The sequence below is a fragment of the Xenopus laevis genome, chromosome 2L, assembly GCF_017654675.1.
Source record: "Xenopus laevis strain J_2021 chromosome 2L, Xenopus_laevis_v10.1, whole genome shotgun sequence".
Classification (NCBI taxonomy): Eukaryota; Metazoa; Chordata; class Amphibia; order Anura; family Pipidae; genus Xenopus; species Xenopus laevis.
In genome coordinates, this window is record NC_054373.1 from 34,729,223 (window position 1) to 34,751,141 (window position 21,919).

At 39.3% G+C, this 21,919-nt stretch overlaps 1 protein-coding gene across 7 annotated transcripts in view; it reads right to left on the reverse strand.

Annotated features, from left to right (window-relative positions):
• The window catches only part of slc13a2.L (solute carrier family 13 member 2L homeolog), a 63,991-nt gene that overhangs the window by 22,748 nt on the left and 19,324 nt on the right, over positions 1-21,919 (reverse strand). The window contains exon 1 of one of the 7 annotated variants that reach the window (XM_041581730.1): positions 10,265-10,406. The exons of 4 other annotated variants lie outside the window; for them this stretch is intronic. In XM_041581730.1, the coding sequence (XP_041437664.1) occupies positions 10,265-10,276 (12 nt within the window). In that variant the 5' untranslated portion in view covers positions 10,277-10,406. Of the gene's footprint in view, positions 1-1,520; positions 1,679-10,264; positions 10,407-21,919 lie in introns of those variants that run through there. 2 more of the 7 variants (XM_041581726.1, XM_041581727.1) reach the window with 2 other exon arrangements.

Below are 21,919 nucleotides of genomic sequence, written 5' to 3' on the forward strand. Positions count from 1 at the left end.
CAGTTAAGCAGGCCATAGATGCAAATATCTGATTTCCGGACCGTGTGTGCAGAGATCCGACATTTTTCGTCCGGCGGAGATCAGTCGATCTGACAGGTTAAAAGATTTCGGGAGGCTGTGGGTAATATCTCTGCATGTATTGCTGATCGTACGATTTTCAGAGGGAGACTGTCACTAGCTTTGGGCGGACATAACTTTCATATGATTGCTGTCAGGGGCAGAACATCGCTGATCTGTTCTTTTCTACTTTATTTGATTGGAATGGTTAGTGGCAGGTCGGGAGATGGGAAAGTACGATCGTACGATCATTCGTACAATGGGATCTTTGCGTCTATGGCCAGCTTTACAGGCCAAACAGTGTAAGGCATATTAAAAAGAGATAACGACACATCCATTGATAATTATGTACATGGACTGTACATTTTAAGGGTTGTACATGTCTGCATTTCCAGACAAAGAGAAGCTCTTTGCAGACAGATGTTGCCTGACTGCAAAATATCAACCACACCATGACAGATGCCATAGGGGTGTATTATACAGCAGACTGGGAAGGTATATTCACCTTATATGCCTAGGATCATATATGGTAAAAAAAACAATAAAAATAAAACCACTGTGCCTTTAAAAAGTCAATTACCTTTAAATATGGTGTAGGCAGTGATACTCAACCATGTGTCTTCATCTTTTTATTTTTTATAGGGTTTGCAGTATTTAGCTGTTTGTTCAACAGCTCTCCAATCAGGAATTACAGCTGGTGTAATCTGGTTCCTACGGTTTGTTTTAGCATAGCAACCAAGCACTGATTTGAATGAGAGACTGGAATAGGACCAGAATAGAAAGATAAATAATAAAAAAGTAGCAATAATAAAACTGTACACTAACAAAGTATTTTGGCTGCCAGGGTCAGTGACCCTGCATTTGAAAGCTGAAAAGAGGCAGACGAAGAATGTAAATAATTTAAAAACCATTAAGAATAAAAAATGAAGACAAACTAAAATGCTGCAAAGAATAAGATATACTGACAGTTATTTAATACTATTAGCATTCTTACTGGAATTTTACCATGGATGCTTTACTAGACTGCTACCCTTTAAAATGTCGTATCAGCTAATCTTAGCAGAAACTTCCACCTAGTATTGTTGTAGCTCCATATACCCTTTGCCCATCAGGGGTTGCTGGGAGCTGTAGTTTGCTAGAGAGCTGTAAGCTGGATATCCATGACTTATGGTGTTTGCAGTTGACTTTATAGCATAGAGCTTTCTCTGCATCGTGGAGCATTCCCTTTATCTAGCATGGCTTGGGTTCCTGTTGAATGCGCTAGGTGCTCTGTGGGAAGAACATATTCTGCTTGTGTTCCAAATTGGGAATTACTATGTCTAAATTTAGTTCCCCTTAATTCCTATCCAATAACAGGTAACATACTGTGAGCTGTGGGAATGTAAATAAAGTATTAGCTGAGCTCCACACTGTGCCAATTAGTCTCAGCCCACAGATGGCTTTCAGCAGTCCCTTCTACTCACCTTGGTGGGTACTACCAGGGGCAGAGGCAGGAGAAAGAGAGGGACCAGAAAGATGATGAAATAATTTCTGTTTGCCAAGATCCATTTCCCGATGGAAACCATGTTTTCAGCCAAGGTCTGCCCTAGTCAGTCAGTCAGGAAAGATTTCTCTGCTCTATGGTTCTATATAAGAGCAGCACCTACTGCAGGTAATAGTGGGTGGATATCATTTTTTTTTTCTCCTACACAATTGAACAAGCAGCCTGGAAGGAGGAACCTCGTGGAAGTGTCATAATCAAACTAATAATAGGTAAACTTAGAAGAAAGTTAACTGTTTCCCAGTCATAAATCCATGGCCAGGAGCGTTTACAACTGCCACTTGACTCTGTTACACTAGGAGTGATTATAAATATTTAGCAATACCTAAAGCACAGATGGGCTCATTTAAACAAAAATGGCTTAAAAGCCAAATTTTTTTTGCACTTTGTCCCTTTCAAATTGGCTTGTTACTTTAGAATGGAGAGTAAAGAGTTGCAATTCACTCTGCATGCAGTGCTGAAAGGGTTTATTTATCAAAGAGTGAAGTTAGAGATCCCCACAGTCTGCTAGAGTGAAATTCTCCTCCCTCTCTCCATTCATTTCTATGGGATTTTTAATGGCGTATTTATCATAGGGTGAAAGTTCACCATTTGATAAATACGCATTTAAAAATCCCATAGAAATTGATGGAGAGAGGCGGTATTTCGTGCTAGTGGACTGTGGTGATCTTTAACTTCACTCTTTGATAAATATACCCCAATGTGTTTGCCAGGAAGCGTGTCTGGATAGGCGGGCCCCAAGGGCTGGGGCCCACCGGGTTTTTTCCCAGTGTCCCGCTGGCCCAGTCCAAACCTAGGCACAACCAACTTTTGGCAGCTGTGAGTCATGGGGGGGGAATATATAGCAGCTGTGCACACTGTATGGAAGTGCCCGTGGCCTATTCTTACAGCACATTTTCTACCTGTTCAGGTTGGTTGGATGACTCTTGTGCACCGTAATTTTCAAATAATGCAAATAGTGGATTAAGATTAGGGCTTTGACTGGTCCAAAATACAGGCAACACAATCACAGTAGTAACCCCCCATAAATCATCCAGGGTCTGCAACAGAGTCTTGTTCTTACTGCCTACCAGATTTAGCTAGTGAGAATTTTATTTTCGCATATATTACCATTTAGACACGTGGGGGCCACTCCCCAAAGGTGCTGCCCTAGGCATAGGTCCTTGTGTGTTCATATAGTAAATATGGTCCAGGCCAAAGTAATAAAGCTTTAATCTGATCTGTCTACTGATCTTTCCTTCTCCTGCCACAAGAAGCTGGTGGTTCACAAGCTGGATAGACCCTGGAAATTTTTTATATGGTCTCATTTAAATAAATCCAGCCAATTGCATATGCCCAGACTGGTAAGTATTGATGCTTCATGGTCAAGCTTGACCTTGACAAGAGCATGATCTGCGTGGTAAAGCTGTATACTGTCCACATAAAAAATATTCAATGGTGCAGCCCAAGTGAAGTGCCCTCTTCTAGGGTGCAGAGAACTGGTGCCCACACTGCTTGAAGAAAGGTCATTCCAAAGGAACATGAAAGGTATATGTGGGGACATGCACAAAAGACAGAGCAACTCTGTGTCATGAGGTTACTAAGCTTATTAAGGAATTTAAACGGGTTGTTCATCTTCAATGTACAAATCTTATGAAACCACTAACAATGCTCTCAACGTGTTAGAAAAAAACATTTTCCATAACAAAAAGTAAAAATGCCGCTGTGAAAGCTAATTTTTATACCTATTAACTCAATCCTTCTCCTGTCACTCTGACCAGTTTTTTTAAGTGATGGGAGTGGTCTATTTTGAACCTGCCACACCAAGAACTTCCTATATGATTACATCATCATCCCAGGCTTTGCCCTTACTTGTTTCCTATTGGACATTGATACTGCCCTCCTCCTAGTGATTCAGACATATAAAAAACCTGCCTTGCAACAAACAATTGTTCTCCCAATTCTTGCACTCTCCTTCTGCCTAGGCTATAACTGAATGGAGTGCCAAAAAGGTGCAACCTTTTCTGGGAATAAATACGGCTTTTCTATATTTTTATCTTTTAATACCTTTGGCATTAAGCATGATGTCAGTTTTGTACAGAATTGCAACAGAACCAGCACTGACTTGCTTAGAAACGTATGTAACTTACACATCAAGCAGTGACAGTAGGGCTGCCACCTCACCCCTTTTAAACCAAACACATATGGAATCCACAGACTGGATGGCTAATTAACAATTCATTTAGAATGCATGCTGCAGACTCAACTGATTTATGTGCAGCCATGTATCATGCATCTAAATGAATTGTTAATCATGTGCGCCATCTCCCATAGTATCCATTATAATCTAATAATTCAAATTTTTAAAAACATACATAATACAGCAGCTTGTACTTGATCCCAACTAAGATGTAATTAATCCTTATTGGAAGCAAAATCAGCCTGTTGGGTTTATTTAATGTTACATGATTTTCTAGTGGACTTAAGGTATGAAGATTCAAATTATGGAAAGATCCATTATCCGGAAAACTCCAGGTCCCAGGCACTATGATCTAGAGTCCTGCGCGGGTCCATTTTTTGGGACCCGAACCCGACCCGTACCAGAAACCTGCAATCTCCAACCTGGACCCAGGTAACCTGTGGGTACCCGACCCGCTGCAAGACTCTACTTTGATCCCCCCATCTGCGCAGTTGAAGTCCCTGCAGCACACAGCCCACACTCACTCTCACAAACTTGTAACAGTTTCTCTTCATTACCTGAATGCTGCTCAAATTCCAGGAAGCAGTAGCAGATTGACAGCAGACACAGCCAATAGGAGTTTAGTTAGCTGCCAGTACAATATGTGATGTCATTTAGGGAAGTGGAAGTGAACACTGTAGTGTTTTTGAGGATCAGTGATCCCCTCCCAGCACAGGCTCCATGTGGAACTGAAGGATTAGTGCAGGGAAACTTCAGAGGTGATTATCTCTTCAACTGTACTTTTTCTGTTAACTGTTTCAATGGCAAAGTTTGTTCTATTAATGTGAACTGTTAGATTTGTCAATTTGTTACAAAGGCAAACAACCTCTTTAAGCTCCAGCTCTGCTAAGTAAGTGTCTTTGAGGGACTATCCGTATAACATACATCACTGGCCCAAGGCAAAATCATTTGAGATTTCGCCATCACCCCTATGTAATTATGTAAGCCCTTTCACCCTCAGTCTCCTAAAATAATACTGACACACATTTGTATGTACTTGCAGTGATTATACGCAGTAGGTGTACCACCTGTATTATTAAAGGGATCCTGTCATCAGGAAAACATGTTTTTTTCAAAATGAATCAGTTAATAGTGCTGCTCCAGCAGAATTCTGCACTGAAATCCATTTCTCAAAAGAGCAAACCGATTTTTTTATATTCAATTTTGATATCTGACATGGGGCTAGACATTTTGTCAATTTCCCAGCTGCCCCTGGTCATGTGACTGATTCATTTTGAAAAAAATTTTTTTCCCCATGACAATATCCCTTTAAGGAGGGGAGACTTGGTTACATCTACAGCTGGCTGTCCATTGGGACGTTCTACATTGTCCCATTTCCACTGTGTGTGTTTGTCAGTAGTAGATACTGGCAAACAAGTCAGATTATTATCGTTAGCAGCAGTTAAAAACACAACACGTTGTTTTGAAGGTTTTTCCCCCCCTTTACCCAGTCAATATTTACAGACACAATTTAAGGTAGAGAGGCTGAAACAGTGATTGATTTGAGAAATAACTCTATCTATATCTATCGATCTATGATTTCTATTAAAGGGATTCTGTCATGATTTTTATGATGTAGTTTTTAATTCTAAATTACACTGTTTACACTGCAAATAATTTACTCTACCATATAAATTTTCATTCCTGAACCAGCAAGTGTATTTTTTTTTTTGTAATGTTGGTGTGTAGGCAGCCATCTCAGCTCATTTTGCCTGGTCATGTGCTTTCAGAAAGAAAGCACTTTAGGATGGAACTGATTTCTGGCAGGCTGTTGTTTCTCCTACTCAATGTAACTGAATGTGTCTCAGTGGGACGTGGCTTTTACTATTGAGTGCTGTTCTAAGGGCAAGGGCACACGGGCAGATTTGGGAAGATTTAGTCGACTGGCGACTAATCGCCTATTCTGCAGGGCAACAATCTCCCCAAATTGCCTTGCCCCTACTATAATGAGAAAACGACTGCACCAATGCACTAGTGGCGCTTCGATTTCCAAAGTCGCCCAAACTTGCATCACAAGGAAACTTCGTGTGACTTTGTAAATTGAAGCGCCGCGAGTGCATTGGCGCAGGCATTTTCTCATTATAGCAGGCGGAAGGCAGTTCGGGGAAGCCAGGCGACTAAATCTCCCTGAATCTGCCTGTGTGCCCCTGCCCTTTGGGTGACCAATCTCCCTGAACGCCTTCCCTCTGTCTTGCGCTGGCTATAATGAAAAATCGCCTGCGCTAAAGCACATGCGGAAACTTTGGGCGAAGTGCCACATGTGCTTTAGCGCAGGCAATTTTTCATTATAGCCGGCGCAAGACAGAGGGAAGGGGTTCGGGGAGATTGGTCTCCGCAAAGACTAGGTGATTAGTCGCCAGGCGACTAAATCTCCCAGAATCGCCCAGTGTGCCCCTACCCTTAGATCTACCAAGGGAGCTGTTATCTTGTTTTAGGGAGTTGTTACCTTCCCATTGTTCTGCTGATGGAACTGCTGGGGGGGATCTTTCCAACTTGCAGTACAGCAGTAAAGAGGGACTGAAGTTTATCAGAGCACAAGTCACATGAATCGGGGCAGCTGGGAAACTGACAATATGTCAGCCCCATGTCAGATTTCAAAATTAAATATAAAAAAAAAAATCTGTTTGCTCTTTCGAGAAATGTTTTTCAGTGCAGAATTCTGCTGGAGCAGTACTGTTAAAGGAAAACTATCCTCCCAAAATACTTAAGCAACAGATAGCTTATATCAAATTAAGTGGCATATTAATGAGTTTTACCAAACTGGTATATATATTTAAGTAAATATTGACCCTTTACATCTCTTGCCTTGAACCACCATTTCGTGATGGTCTCTGTGCTGCCTCTGAGATCACCTGACCAGAAATACTGCAGCTCTAACTGTAACAGGAAGAAGTGTGGAAGCAAAAGACAGAACTATGGCTGTTAATTGGCTCATGTGACCTAACATGAATGGTTTGTTCGGATTGTTTGTGTGCACAGTGAATCCTAGGATCCTATGAGGTGGCCCTTATTTTTTAAAATGGCAATTTTCTATTTATGATTACCCAATAGCACATACTACTAAAAAGAATATTATTATGAAAATTGTTTATTCACATGAAGCAGGGTTTTACATATGAGCTGTTTTATGCAATATCTTTTAATAGAGACCAACATTGTTCGGGGGTATAGTTTTCCTTTAACTGATGCATTTTGGGAAAAAAACATTTTTTTCCCCATGAACATACGTATCCCTTTAAGCTATCTCTAAAGCTATGAGGTAGTTTATATAATCACACAAGGCTGTCCTTCTGTTCCCTGTCTTGATACCAGATATAAACCTAGATTACGAGTTGTAATATTCCGAATCTAAAGACATCTATTTATCAAGTTCAGTTCTCCCATAATGACACATTTGTCTAACAATTTCCCCCTTTAGGGTCATTGGACACAGGACTTCTGATCACTGCTACCAAGCAAGGCCACCATCAGAGGGCACAGGGGGTACAAGTGTACCGGGCCCCCCTTGACAGCGCCGAAGCCGTGGCGCCTCCTTCCAAAGTCCTGAATGCAGAAGTGCCGAAAAGACGAAGTCCCGAGGCAGCGAAAAGACACAAAGCCACGAAAATAGCCAAAGCCGAAGTCCCAAAATGGAAAATACCCGAAGTCCCAAAACAGCCGTAATTGAAGTCCTGAAGCGGCGAAAAGACCTGAAGTCACGAAAACTGCCGAAATTGAAGTCCTGAAGCGACAAAAAGACCCAAAATCAATAAATGAGGCAAAGTTGAAGTTCTGAAGCCACAAGTTCAATTCCTCTGAACCCCAATGTGTATGTTTTTTTTTTTTAAATCCCCTGGCCACCAATGTATTATTTTAATACTCTATAGGCCTCTGCCAGCAATGTTTTTTTAAAAAATATTCTTTGGGGCCCCTATTTTTTTTTTTCTTGTAAGGGGGGCCCTGACGCCAATGTTTTTTTTTAACTTATAGTGGGGCCCTGGTCACCAATAGCTTTTTATAACTTGTGTGTGGGGTTACCTTTTTTGTCTGTGTGGTCTTTTAACTGTGATGTAGAGTGGGCGGGATCTGGGGTAGGGCTTGGGAACTGGGGTGGGCAGGGCCCAGGGGGCCCCAAAAATGTTGTTGTATGGGGCCCTGTGATTTCTAATGGCGGCCCTGCTACCAAGTATGAGGATTGAAAATGCTGAGAGCTGTTAGGGGGCCACTTATTGTAGACACCACTGAATGCCGTCTTCTGTGGGCAACATATTGTGCATCCCCATTGCAGTCAATGAAAATCTACCCGTTGCAGTTCCTTACATTTGTATTGCCAAATTTGCCATGTGCCATAGACCTAAGGGTTATTAGCAGTGGTCCCAAAACTGCAAGGGGGCCCAGGCCTCTGAATCTTCTTTTTGAGGGCCCAGGCCCCTGATTTTACACAGTTGGTTCTTAGAAACTAAATGTAAGCCACCTCTATATGAAAGAGCATTTTGTAATACTGTATAAATGAACAGTTTGCATTAGACCTTGTTGTGTTTGCCTCCTTGCTACCTTTCTTGTGCATCTATTGAATAAAGTCTGAATAAAGTCAGACAGGCAGCCAGTAGTACAGGTATGGGATCCATTATCCAGAAACCCGTTATCCAGAAAGCTCTAAATTATTGGAAGGCCATCTCCCATAGGGGTATATTTATCAAAGAGTGAGGTTAGAGATAACCACAGTCCACTAGCGTGAAATACCGCCTCTCTCCATTCATTTCTATGGGATTTTTAAAGGCGTATTTATCAAATTTTCACTTTCACCCTTTGACTGTGGTGATCTCTAACTTCACTCTTTGATAAATATACACCATAGACTCTTAAACACACATATTTTAAACAAATAATCTAAACTTTTAAACATAATTTCTTGATCCCAGGTAAAATAGAATTAATCCGTACTGGAGGCAAAACAATCCTATAGGGTTTATTTTAAAAAAAAAACATTTTTGGGGGTTTATTTAAAAAACTAAAATTTTTCGCGATATATTATTCCCTGAAGCTGAAAATAGCTTGAATCCAAAAATACTCCAGCTAAAACCTGTCGAGGTCATGTAGAAGTAAATGGCAAAGGTCCTTTGTACCATTTCAAGATGTTAATAACCTTCATGATGTTCGGGTTTTTTCGGTGAGTTTTGCTTAAAAACTCTATTAATTCAATCGATTCAAGTTTTTTTTCACTAAAAACTCGATCTCAAGTATTCAAGTTTTTCACCCCGACTACACTGATAAATCAGAAATCATTCGAGTTGTGAGTTTATTCGAGGAATAAAAAACCCCTTAATGTGTGAACTCTAAGCTCCCCTGACTTATTTCCCCTGCCTTGTAAAGCCAAGGGAAGCTCTGTAATGTAACCCAACTGTCTATGAAGAGAGACAGCTGTAATGTCTAGTTCTGCCAGGACTTCTATTTTCAGATAGAAAGGGTCACATCACATCAAAGGGTCCATTTAGCAGTGCAGTTTTGGTCTCCAATGCTTAAAAGTGATATCAATGAAACAGAGAAGTACAAAGAAGAGCAACTAAGCTGAGAAAGTGTATAGAAATCCCGGTTATGAGGGAAGGCTGGCCAAGACTGGGTTCTTTACACTGGGAGTGGGGCATTTAAAGGGCACCTACCTCCAGTGTCGGACTGGGACACCAGGGGCCCACCTTAAAACCTTAGACCAGGGGCCCACCAAAGAACCATAGACCAGGGGCCCACTCTCTACTATTATTATTCTTCTCCTCACTCAACCTCTGTTGTCCTAGTATTTATTCTTTACATACTATAATCTATTATTCCATATATTTAGCCTCTTTGTTCTCAAAGAAATAGGGAATAGCCATGAAATAGGCCAAATCTTTAGCAGCAAAGGGGCCACCTGACACCTGGGCACACCGGGAGTTTTCCTGGTATCCCGGTGGGCCAGTCCGACTCTGCCTACCTCTGATCCACCGCATCTATGTAACATACATGCACATTATGAGCAAGCCAGGGAACTCCTTATATGCGGAATACAACTTGGAAGTATAATCACAAAAGTAGTATCAGTACATAATGCAGCTATTGAAGCCATTCTCAGTACACAAATACCTTTGGGTATGCGCAAAATCGCATGCAACGAAAATAAGGTAAGTGAATGCATTGTCAGATGGTGTCGCAGCGTTGATCCGGCACAACACGACTGTCGGATGCAGATGCAGCGTCTGCATCCGATAGTCGTGTCGCGTCGGACCAACGCTGCGACACCATCCGACAATGCATTCACTTACCTTATTTTCGTTGCATGCGATTTGCGCAGCGCGTCGGATCGCACAGAAAAAGCTTGTGTAGTCCTACCCTTTGTGGTTGTTATTTTTTAAAAAGCAATTTGTATTTCATTTTTATGGCCTCTTAGTTTTACCTAGCTACCTATTATATTTTTTGGAATTAGAAAAGATATTTACCATTTGAGCCATTAGGTGTCACTACTGCATTATGTTGTGCCAAGTACGCGTTGCTGATTTGTAACATAAAGCTGCCTTTTTTTCAGATCCCATGTGGAGATGATGGAATAAATTCTTATACTTTTCTCGACTGATGCACAGAGAAGACCTGAAAGAGTTGCATTAGAAGAAAATAGTATCACGATGCTTAGTTTTGAAGGAAAAAAAACAGTTTTAGCTAAATCAGGACGATTGATTCTTTCAAAAGAGAAACAAAGTGGCTATACTCACAGATATATCAATTAATACCTGTCAAACATATATAAACCAAACTGCAGTTTTGGTAATATGACCATTTGAAACATACATTTGACAGCAGGCTGGCCATGTATATAAAGATGGCAGTTGGGAACCAGTCAGGAACATCATTCCTTGCCACTACTGTTCTATTGATACTACCAGGTATGACTATACACAAACAGATACCATTCAAACCTGCCTGATCAACCTTTATCCATGGCATGAGAACTTCTGTTCCAATCATTTCTTGGACACAAATCCCAAAAAAATCATGAAACCTCATATTTAACAAAAAAATCTGATACAATTTGCAGCCATTTTCTGCAATATTCTTAAAGCTGGCCATAAACTTACAGCTGTTTCCCTTTATATCAAGCGGTCAGTTTATGTTGATATCATAAAGGATGAAACAGGAAAGACCCCCCTCTCTCACAGATCTGAGCAGGGCAAGTCATGTATCACATCTAGCAATGTCTTAAGGAAGGTGCATGGAAGCATTTGGGTCACCTCCATGGCTTCATCCTTCTGGGGTCCATGATTTGCAGGGAATCTTAAAAGTTTGTGTTCTTGGATAGCCTCTACAACTAGATGGCAGTTGGGGGACTTAATTGGGTTTACACCACTTGCATCTGCTCTGTTGTGCTGGTAAAAGTTTTTCTATTATAGTGGGAAGGTGCCGACCCTCTACACCATGTACCAGGGTGCATTGGTGGTATTTTTTCTATTTTTGGTCATTAGGAAACCATTTAAAGACTTATCTCAATCAATGACCACAGTTTGCATCTGAAAAATCCCGTTACTTTTCGGAGATATTATTAAAGCACAATGCTATATTATAAAATGTGTCTTAATCAAAACAAGAGGAAGAGGAGAAGCCTTCATTTTTACAGCTGATCAGCATTAGTTACAGCTATGCTATGCTTGGTGAGCACCATGCTATTATTCAGTAAGTGTGATAAGACTCTTTAACTTGGCAGCTGCCCTACTCTTATGTAATCACAGCTTATTCCAAAGCCTCGCCTCTACCACATTAGTTAACTTGATACTGTGATAATGGGGTTCCTGTAATGCTTTCTTTGTAATGAACTTGTCAGAAATGTTACCTTATGCCATACCAGCAGTTACATAATGATCTAGTCCTACCTTTTGTTAAGTTATTATTGCGCTTTACCTTTCGGGATAAAATGGAAGGTCTTGAAATGTCAGCAGGGGTAAACCAAATTCCAATTGTTTGGTTTCCGACAAAAGATTCAGTCTAATACTGAAAAGAACCAACCCCTATTTTGCATATTCAGATGTGGGCACAATCAATAAAACAACATCAAACTATGAAAATCTATCATGATCATTATAATTACTCATGGTAAAGCTGGTGAAAATGGTACAACTGGAACATCTGACTTTTCATCTTTACAGGTGACATATTGTATCACCATTGCATTAGACACCTCAAAAATTTAAGAACTGTACTTTAAACGTTGTTTTTTGTGCTACTTGAATGAATAAAACTTACTAGTGTGGCCCTTCTAATCCACTTCCTACTGGCTGTTTTTTCAGGTGAACTCTCAGATCTGTGCACTGTGAGATGACAGACAATTAACACCGAGGTGTACCTGATAGGGAGCAGCAGTCTATCTTTCTCTGTGTAATGTTAGGCCTTTGATTGGCTATTGACTTCCTATTGTGTTTCTGGGCAAGGACACAAATCTGAGTTCGAACATGATGCCCACCACTCATTTGCAACAGTATCATGCAAAGGTCTACAAAGAAGAGTCTACAGACTAAAGAGCCACCTTCAAAGCATCATGGAGAACAAAGACCTGTGTTCCCCCATGAAAAGAGTTTGTTGCTTTGTATTCAAGTGGGTGGGTTTGGGGGGGCACCTCCATGTCACAACCCAGGTTGCCGGTCATTCTGATGCACAAGATAAGAACTCTGTTGGGTACAGGGTGCCATGGTTCTTCCTCATTAATGTCTGTCTTATGGCAAGTGCAAAGTGCTGATGAAGAGAGACGGAGACCCAGTGAAACGTTGATTTGGTAATGACTTACTAAAAGGGTTAAGCATCCACAACCACTATCGGTGTGTGCAGCTCCTGTTTCTTTTATTTAGATGGAAAGTGCTGCAATGTCTCAGACAAAAGTACTTGAATGAGAACCAAGCCGTCATGACTTTGTGCCCCTTACTGCTCTAGCAATTGCATTCAGGGCCTTTGTAAATGACCCCTCCAGTTTTTAGGTCATCCAGACTGTGGAGGCTTTATTCTGACATTTAGTTACTGCATTCAAAAAAAGGCTTCTGCCACTGGTATGGCTTCCCAAACAAGTGACTACATGTATATGCTTTCATTGAAAAGATGCATACATTTTGCATTGCAAGCCAATAAACCACACTGGAAACAGAGCTGGGGGCAGTGTAATACAGCCCAATGCTGCCTAATTCTGTATGAACGAATAGAACACAGCAGCAACAGCAGAAGTCCCCACACTGTCACATAAAATACAGTTGATTGAAGAATATAAATTGTGCACAGGTGCAGGAACCAGTACTGGCCTAGACACACACCAGCAATATACTTTTAAACAAAACGGAACACCAGTATCTTGTGCTTCAAAGGGGGTAATCCCAACTTTTTGCTTCAAACGCTGCACACCCACTCAAACATTTTGGGACCCAAATGGCCCTTCCTCAGTGATGCAGTGCCAGAAGGGGAAAAGCATAACTTTGGGGTTGCGCTCTAAATCCATAACTTGTAGTTCTTCATTCTTTGTCTGTGAAATACCCCACAAGCTATATATAGTCAACATGTGCACCGGCACTCACCATCACGTCCATCGATTACCGGGTGCTCCTCATTTAGAACATGTATTAGAAAGCATCAGGAGCACTCACGGATATAATACAGAGTGAATTTATTAGAGTTTTACAAACTCCCCCACATCAGCATGTTTCAGTTCTCCTTGAACCGTTGTCAGGATGTATGAATATATATGTATATAGAAATACAGTATATATAGTATATTTGGGAAGAGTGCACCGTCAGGTTAATTGGCTTCTGATGAAACGACCTTAATGTGTGTGAAATTGGGACATTTTATTGTAAACTCCACTAGGTAAGGGACTGTTGTGAATCATGAACAATTCTGTAAATAACTGTGTATATATGTTAGTGCTATATAAATAATAGAAAGTAAAAAATTTCACAAGTACAATCTTCCTGCACAATACAATATCTGAATTGATTTTTAGTTCATAGTATCACAATGTATATATGTATAGTTAAATGTTATGCCTGTTCTCTCTATCTATAATATTTTCCTTTGTGCTGCCATACTAACAACTGACATCAATGGGTATTTTATTTGCATGTTAACATATTTAAACCAGCAAGTAACAGGATGAAGAGTTTGATAAGCTTAACATCCATGTTACAAATGTGTGCCATTGCCAACGATACCTAAATTGCCTAAAATATCTATTTAAAGAAAAAAAAAAAGGCAATGAAAAATAGTGTGATAGAAAAAGAGAAACAGGTCGGGGTGATAGAACAGGTATGGGATCTGTTATCCAGAAACCTATTATCCAGAAAGCTCTGAATAAAGGAAAGGCAATAAAAGTCTCCAATAGACTTTTATCCAAATAATCCAAAAAAAATTTTAAAAAAATTTCCTTTTTTCTCTGTAATAATAAAACAGAACATTGTACTTGAACCCAACTAAGATATAAGTAATCCTTATTGGACACAAAATCAGCCTATTTGGTTTATTTAATGTTTACATAATTTCTAGTATTTCTAAACTTAATCCAAATTCTAGGAAGGTCAGTTAACTGGAAAACTCCAGGGTCCAAGAATTCTGGATAAACAGGTCCCATACCTGTACAATGGTAACTATATTGGTGTTAAAAGGAGAAGTTTATTTAGAATGCTAACGGGAGCCTGTATTATGAACAATTTGTTTCCTCAAAGTATAATTTATTGTTTCCTGTGAACAGAAAATATCACTTGTAAATATGACAAAGTCTATACATTGAAAACATAATAATATACACAAAAAGATTGGTATTTATGGCAGTACATGGCTGTCAACATAGAAATGTCATTTTATAAATGTCTATAATTTGATACCATATGTCTGCAAAGGAGCACTTCCTGTTTGTTGCATGAACTGATGACATCACAAAGGCCCTGAATGTTAGAGCACTGCATGCTACTGATCACATCAGAATGACATCTGGTGACATCACAATAGCGCTGTAAGATGTGAAACTATTTCATCAATAACCGTTTATTTATCTTGCGACTAGAGGTGAGTAAAGACGCTCTTTAAAACTGATGCTTTTTAATGTTAACTAATATGAAGTAACTCTGTCATTTTTACTTAAATTTTAATATTTGCTCTTTCTATACTAATAAGACTAAAAGTATGTTTATTTAAGCATGAAAAAACCTATAAATGTATTCCTTCCTGGGCTGAAACTGGTTGCCATCCCAAACCTACACCTACCCCAATCCACCCCAGCCCTGCCCACCTTCCAGCTCCCTTAGATTGAACAGCCCTGGCCGACAACCCAGATTTCCCTCATGTTAATCGACTACTGTTATTAAATAGCATTAATGTTGTGAATGTAAAGTGTGTGTCGACTGAAATGCTCAGTGTGTAACTGACTTGTGATTTGTGGAAATTTCAAACTCTGCCATATTTTAAACAAATGTATATTTGACATTATAAGCTTTAGTTAGCCTATTTGCAAGAACCTATTTCTGAAATCATTTTGTTTTTCGTTTTATTTTTAGTTCTAACATATTACAGTTGATAAAACTTAATATGAGCACAAGAACATCTAGAAAAACAAAACTATCATATAATATTCCAAATAACGAAGACGCACTTCCAAAATCAAACAGAAAGAAACAGAAGCAGCTCCCAAAAAATGACAAGTTGGAAGAAATTGTCCAAGATCTTGCAAAGTACATAGCAGAGCAGGACAATACAAAGGACAAGGCCAATACTTTGTTACATGAAGAAGCAGCGGTATTAAATATTGTAACATCTTCCAATGATCAGGAACTTGCTCCAGGGAAGAGGAAGGCTGTGTTTGCAACTGAAACTGACAGCAAACGGCAAAAAACTGACAACGATTGTAGCCCAGCCAGAGATACTTTTGTTGTGGAGCAGACTGCTACTGTTAAATATGCAATCAATACATCGGAGCTAGCTAATGTTATATCTTTATTCCATGAAGAGAAAGAAATTAATGACAGCCTATGCGCTCCTTTGGATTATCAAGCGCTATCGAGTGTAAATGATATTAGCCCAGACATACTGTATGAAAGTTATTGGATCCCTGATTTGAACCTAACAACGAGGCATAAAATAATGGTGCAGACCCCCGGACACGCTCTGCCTTGTGAGATTGTGGATGCTGCACAATGCCTTCTGAAACAACAGTTTGCAACTGAGGGGCTTCAGCTGTCCAGCACATCTTGGATGGGCTTGCAACCTGTGTCTGGACGTGCCGTACAAATCCATTCTGATATTGACGCCAAACACTGCTTTACCTCCTGTTACAGACACAATGGAGTAGAGATTGCAGAGACTCAACCATTATATATTTCACCATCAATTTGCATGCAGATTGAAGAAATGTATCAACACGTGGTCCCAGATCCTTTGAGAAGTATTAAATATATCCAAGTCGACAGACCACCGGTGGGCTCTAATGACTGTGTAATATATGCAATCGCTTTTGCATATGAGCTACTGAGCAATGGAAACATACACTGCAGGTTTGACAACGCAAAAATGAGAGAGCACCTTATTAATTGTTTTGAGAACGGATGGATTACAGAATTCCCGAAAATTTCATACTGACTGCACAATAATATTTATTCATCTTTTGTAAGAGCAAATGGAAAACATCAGCCTTGCTGAATCCGCACGAGGGAAAAATATCAGCCGGTCATATTTGGACATTTCTCCACATGTTAAGAAGAACATTTGTTTAAAAAAGTTTACTTTGACACGTTTACTGTAACAGCTTCTGTATCTCTTGTTTACTTATTTATTGCACTGGTGCTTTTTGTACTTTCATATGAAAACTCAATAAAAAGCTATAAATAAAAAACAAATATCAGACTTGCTGAATTTCTTAGACACAAGGGAAAAGCGAGAGACTTATAGCAGTCTCTTAAAGGAGAAGGAAAGTCGTCTTGCACTTGGGGTGCTAAATGTTAGGCACCCCCAAGTGATTATATTCACTTACCTGAAATACTGGTGCCCCTATCAGCAGAAAACTGCACCGGCCCAGGGTTCTTCCAGTGAGCACCACAGAGTGATCCTTTTCCGACTTCTTCTTTCTTTAAATTTCCCCGGGCAGACGTATGTGCAGTAGAACGAAAAAGCTGACACTTTAGTTAAAGTTCGGCTTTTCGCTCTACTGCACATGCGCAGCCGCGTGAAAAAAAGAGGAAGATGGAAGGGGATCCCTCCGTGGTGTTCACTGGGAGAACCTCGAGCCGGTGCAGTTTTCTGCTGATAGGAGCACCGGCCTGGGGTTTCAGGTAAGAAAATACAATCACTTGGGGCTGCCTAACATTTGGCACTCCCAAGTGCAAGAAGATTTTCCTTCTCCTTAAAGATCAAAGTTTATTAAAAGTACATAGAAACCTACCTTTCTTGAAGTTCCATACCATACAAGCTGCTTGAATATAAGGAGTATATAGTGCTTGGCAAGCCAGACAACAAAAGGGTCAATATATGAGACCAAAACATTTTTAAAAAAGAAGATTGAAGATACCAGCAAATGTCACTACCCCTCGTATCAAGGGCGATTGTAGGACATGTGCTGCCCTGATGCTGCTCCTGCTATACTGCCCCCTTGCACCCCAGGGTTTACCCTTCCTGTGACAGAGTGGGTCCAGGGGGGCCGCATCGATAGTGTAACTGCACTCTCTGCACCAGAACAGATGAATTTCTGGTTTAAAAACCATTTCTGGTTTAAAAACTACCAGGAGAGGTTTTATGCCACCCTGGTATCTATTGGGGCTCTACCATCTGAGTTTAGTTTCTCAAGTTGCCTCATTGCAGCAGAACCCCTGCCTTGCACAGCTTCAATGCTTTATTGGATTACAGATTCCCACTGCACCTGTGTATTCCATGCACAACTATTTTCAATAGGCTGCACCATGGTTTTTTACCAGAGAACCTGAAATTAAGTTTGCAAAGGTGGCTCTAAATTAAGCAAACCTTGTTTACTATTTTTAAGCATTTGCTTGACCTAAAAATACAAAGGACACAGATGATAGAAAATTGCGGCTCAATCACACTCGTAAAAATTAATGAATTGCAAAGTGTGACTCAACCAGCGAGAAATTGGACCCGGGTGTAAAAACCCCAGGTCTGTCACATTCAGTTTCAGCCTCTACACATCAACGGTATATATCGATTAAAGCGATAAATCTACCACACTCACCAATGGCATAGGATGGTTCGGGTGCAGCGTCCCCAACCCGTAGTTTGGGGAGTAATACCAACTATAATTGGAATGGAACACACACTCCAGGAGCCAAGCGGTGCCTATAAAACTTGATTTTATTCCAAAATAGCTATAACAAGGTCCTATCGCGTTTTGTATCTAGAGATACGTAATCATAGGTACATGACTACGTATTAAGTATCTCTAGATATGAAGCGCGTTAGAGCCTTGTTTTAGCTATTTTGGAATGAATCATGTTTTATCTGCACCACTTGGCTCCTGGAGAGCAAGTTCCATATTAATTATCCTAAAAATACAAACCCAATTTTGACTTGATGATGATGGGGTTTTGTTACAGCTCCCCATTATTTACATAAAATTATTTAATTACAACTAGATGGCAGTTGGGGGACTTAATTGGGTTTACACCACTTGCATCTGCTCTGTTGTGCTGGTAAAAGTTTTTCTATTGTAGTGGGAAGGTGCCGACCCTCCACCATGTACCAGGGTGCATTGGTGGTATTTTTTCTATTTTTGGTCATTAGGAAACAATTAAAAGACTTATCTCAATCAATGACCACCGTTTGCATCTGAAAAATCACGTTACTTTTTGGAGATATTATTAAAGCACAATGCTATATTATAAAATTTGTCTAAATCAAAACAAGAGGAAGAAGAGAAGCCTTCATTTTTACAGCTGATCAGCATTAGTTACAGCTATGCTATAATTGGTGAGCACCATGCTATTATTCAGTAAGTGTGATAAGACTCTTTAACTTGGCAGCTGCCCTACTCTTATGTAATCACAACTTATATCAAAGCCTCGCCTCTACCATATTAGTTAACTTGACCGGCAGTTACATAATGATCCAGTCCTACCTTTTGTTAAGTTATTATTGTGCTTTACCTTTCGGGAAAAAATGGAAGGTCTTGAAATGTCAGCAGGGGTAAACCAAATCCCAATTGTTTGGGTTGACAAAAGATTCAGCCTAATACTGAAAAGAACCAAGCCCTCATTTGCATATTCAGATGTGGGCACAATAAAAAAAAAACAGCATCGAATTATGAAAATCTATCATGATCATTATAATTACTCATGGTAAAGCTGGTGAAAATGGTACAACTGAGATATTAGTGAAAGTAATATTAAGGAACATCTGACTTTTCATACAGGTGACATATTGTATCACTATTGCATTTGGCACCTCAAAAATAGAAGAACTGTACTTTAAACGTTGTCTTTTGTGCTACTCGAATGAATAAAACTTACTAGTGTGACCCTTCTAATCCACTTCCTACTGGCTGTTTTTTCAGGTGTATGAATATATATGTATATAGAAATACAGTATATATAGTATATTTGGGAAGAGTGCACCGTCAGGTTAATTGGCTTCTGATGAAACTACCTTAATGTGTGTGTAATTGGGACATTTTATTGTAAACTCCACTAGGTAAGGGACTGTTGTGAATCATGAGGGCATTAACTCAAGGGATGAAAACATAATTATGCCTCTTTATAGGTCCCTGGTAAGGCCTCATCTGGAGTATGCAGTTCAGTTTTGGACTCCAGTCCTTAAGAGGGATATAAATGAGCTGGAGAGAGTACAGAGACGTGCAACTAAATTGGTTAGAGGGACGGAAGACTTAAATTATGAGGGTAGACTGTCAAGGTTGGGGTTGTTTTCTCTGGAAAAAAGGCGCTTGCGAGGGGACATGATTACACTTTACAAGTACATTAGAGGACATTATAGACAAATGGCAGGGGACCTTTTTACCCATTAAGTGGATCACTGTACCAGAGGCCACCCCTTTAGACTAGAAGAAAAGAACTTTCATTTGAAGCAACGTAGAGGGTTCTTCACAGTCAGGACAGTGAGGTTGTGGAATGCACTGCCGGGTGATGTTGTGATGGCTGATTCAGTTAACGCCTTTAAGAATGGCTTGGATGATTTTTTGGACAGACATAATATCAAAGGCTATTGTGATACTAAGCTCTATAGTTAGTATAGGTATGGGTATATAGAATTTTAATTAAAAGTAGGGAGGGGTGTGTGTATGGATGCTGGGTTTTCATTTGGAGGGGTTGAACTTGATGGACTTTGTCTTTTTTCAACCCAATTTAACTATGTAACTATGTAACTATGAACAAATCTGTAAATAACTGTGTATATATGTTAGTGCTTTATAAATAATAGAAAGTAAAAAATTTCACAAGTACAATCTTCCTGCACAATACAATATCTGAATTGATTTTTAGTTCATAGTATCACAATGTATATATGTATAGCTAAATGTTATGCCTGTTCTCTCTATCTATAATATTTTCCTTTGTGCTGCCATACTAACAACTGACATTAATGGGTATTTTATTTGCATGTTAACATATTCAAACCAGCAAGCAACGGGATGAAGAGTTTGATAAGCTTAACATCCATGTTACAAATGTGTGCTATTGCCAACGATACCTAAATTGCCTAAAATATTATAAAAAAAAAAAAAAAAGAGGCAATGAAAAATAGTGTGATAGAAAAAGAGAAACAGGTTGGGGGGATAGTACAGGCATGATCTGTTATCCCAATAGACTTTTATCCAAATAATCCAAATTTTTAAAAAAAATATTTCCTTTTTTCTCTGTAATAATAAAACAGAACATTGTACTTGAACCCAACTAAGATATAAGTAATCCTTATTGGACGCAAAATCAGCCTATTGGGTTTATTTAATGTTTACATAATTTCTAGTATTTCTAAACTTAATCCAAATTCTAGGAAGGTCAGTTAACTGGAAAACTCCAGGGTCCAAGAATTCTGGATAAACAGGTCCCATACCTGTACAATGGTAACGATATTGGAATTTCAAAATTTGTGTTGAAAGGAGAAGTTTATTTAGAATGCTAAAGGGAGCCTGTATTATGAACAATTTGTTTCCCCAAAGTATCATTTATTGTTTCCTGTGAACAGAAAATATCACTTGTAAATATGACAAAGTCTATACATTGAAAACATAATAATATACACAAAAAGATTGGTATTTATGACATTACATGGCTGTCAACATAGAAATGTCATTTTATAAATGTCTATAATTTGATACCATATGTCTGCAAAGGAGCACTTCCTGTTTGTTGCATGAACTGATGACATCACAAAGGCCCTGAATGTTAGAGCACTGCATGCTACTGATCACATCAGAATGACATCTGGTGACATCACAATAGCGCTGTAAGATGTGAAACTATTTCATCAATAACCGTTTATTTATCTTGCGACTAGAGGTGAGTAAAGACGCTCTTTAAAACTGATGCTTTTTAATGTTAACTAATATGAAGTAACTCTGTCATTTTTACTTAAATTTTAATATTTGCTCTTTCTATACTAATAAGACTAAAAGTAAGTTTATTTAAGCATGAAAAAACCTATAAATGTATTCCTTCCTGGGCTGAAACTTGTTGCCATCCCAAACCTACACCTACCCCAATCCACCCCAGCCCTGCCCACTTTCCAGCTCCCTTAGATTGAACAGCCCTGGCCGACAACCCAGATTTCCCTCATGTTAATCGACTACTGTTATTAAATAGCATTAATGTTGTGAATGTAAAGTGTGTGTCGACTGAAATGCTCAGTGTGTAACTGACTTGTGATTTGTGGAAATTTCAAACTCTGCCATATTTTAAACAAATGTATATTTGACATTATAAGCTTTAGCCTATTTGCAAGAACCTATTTCTGAAATCATTTTGTTTTTCGTTTTATTTTTAGTTCTAACATATTACAGTTGATAAAACTGAATATGAGCACAAGAACATCTAGAAAAAGAAAACTATCATATAATATTCCAAATAACGAAGACGCATTTCCAAAATCAAACAGAAAGAAACAGAAGCAGCTCCCAAAAAATGAC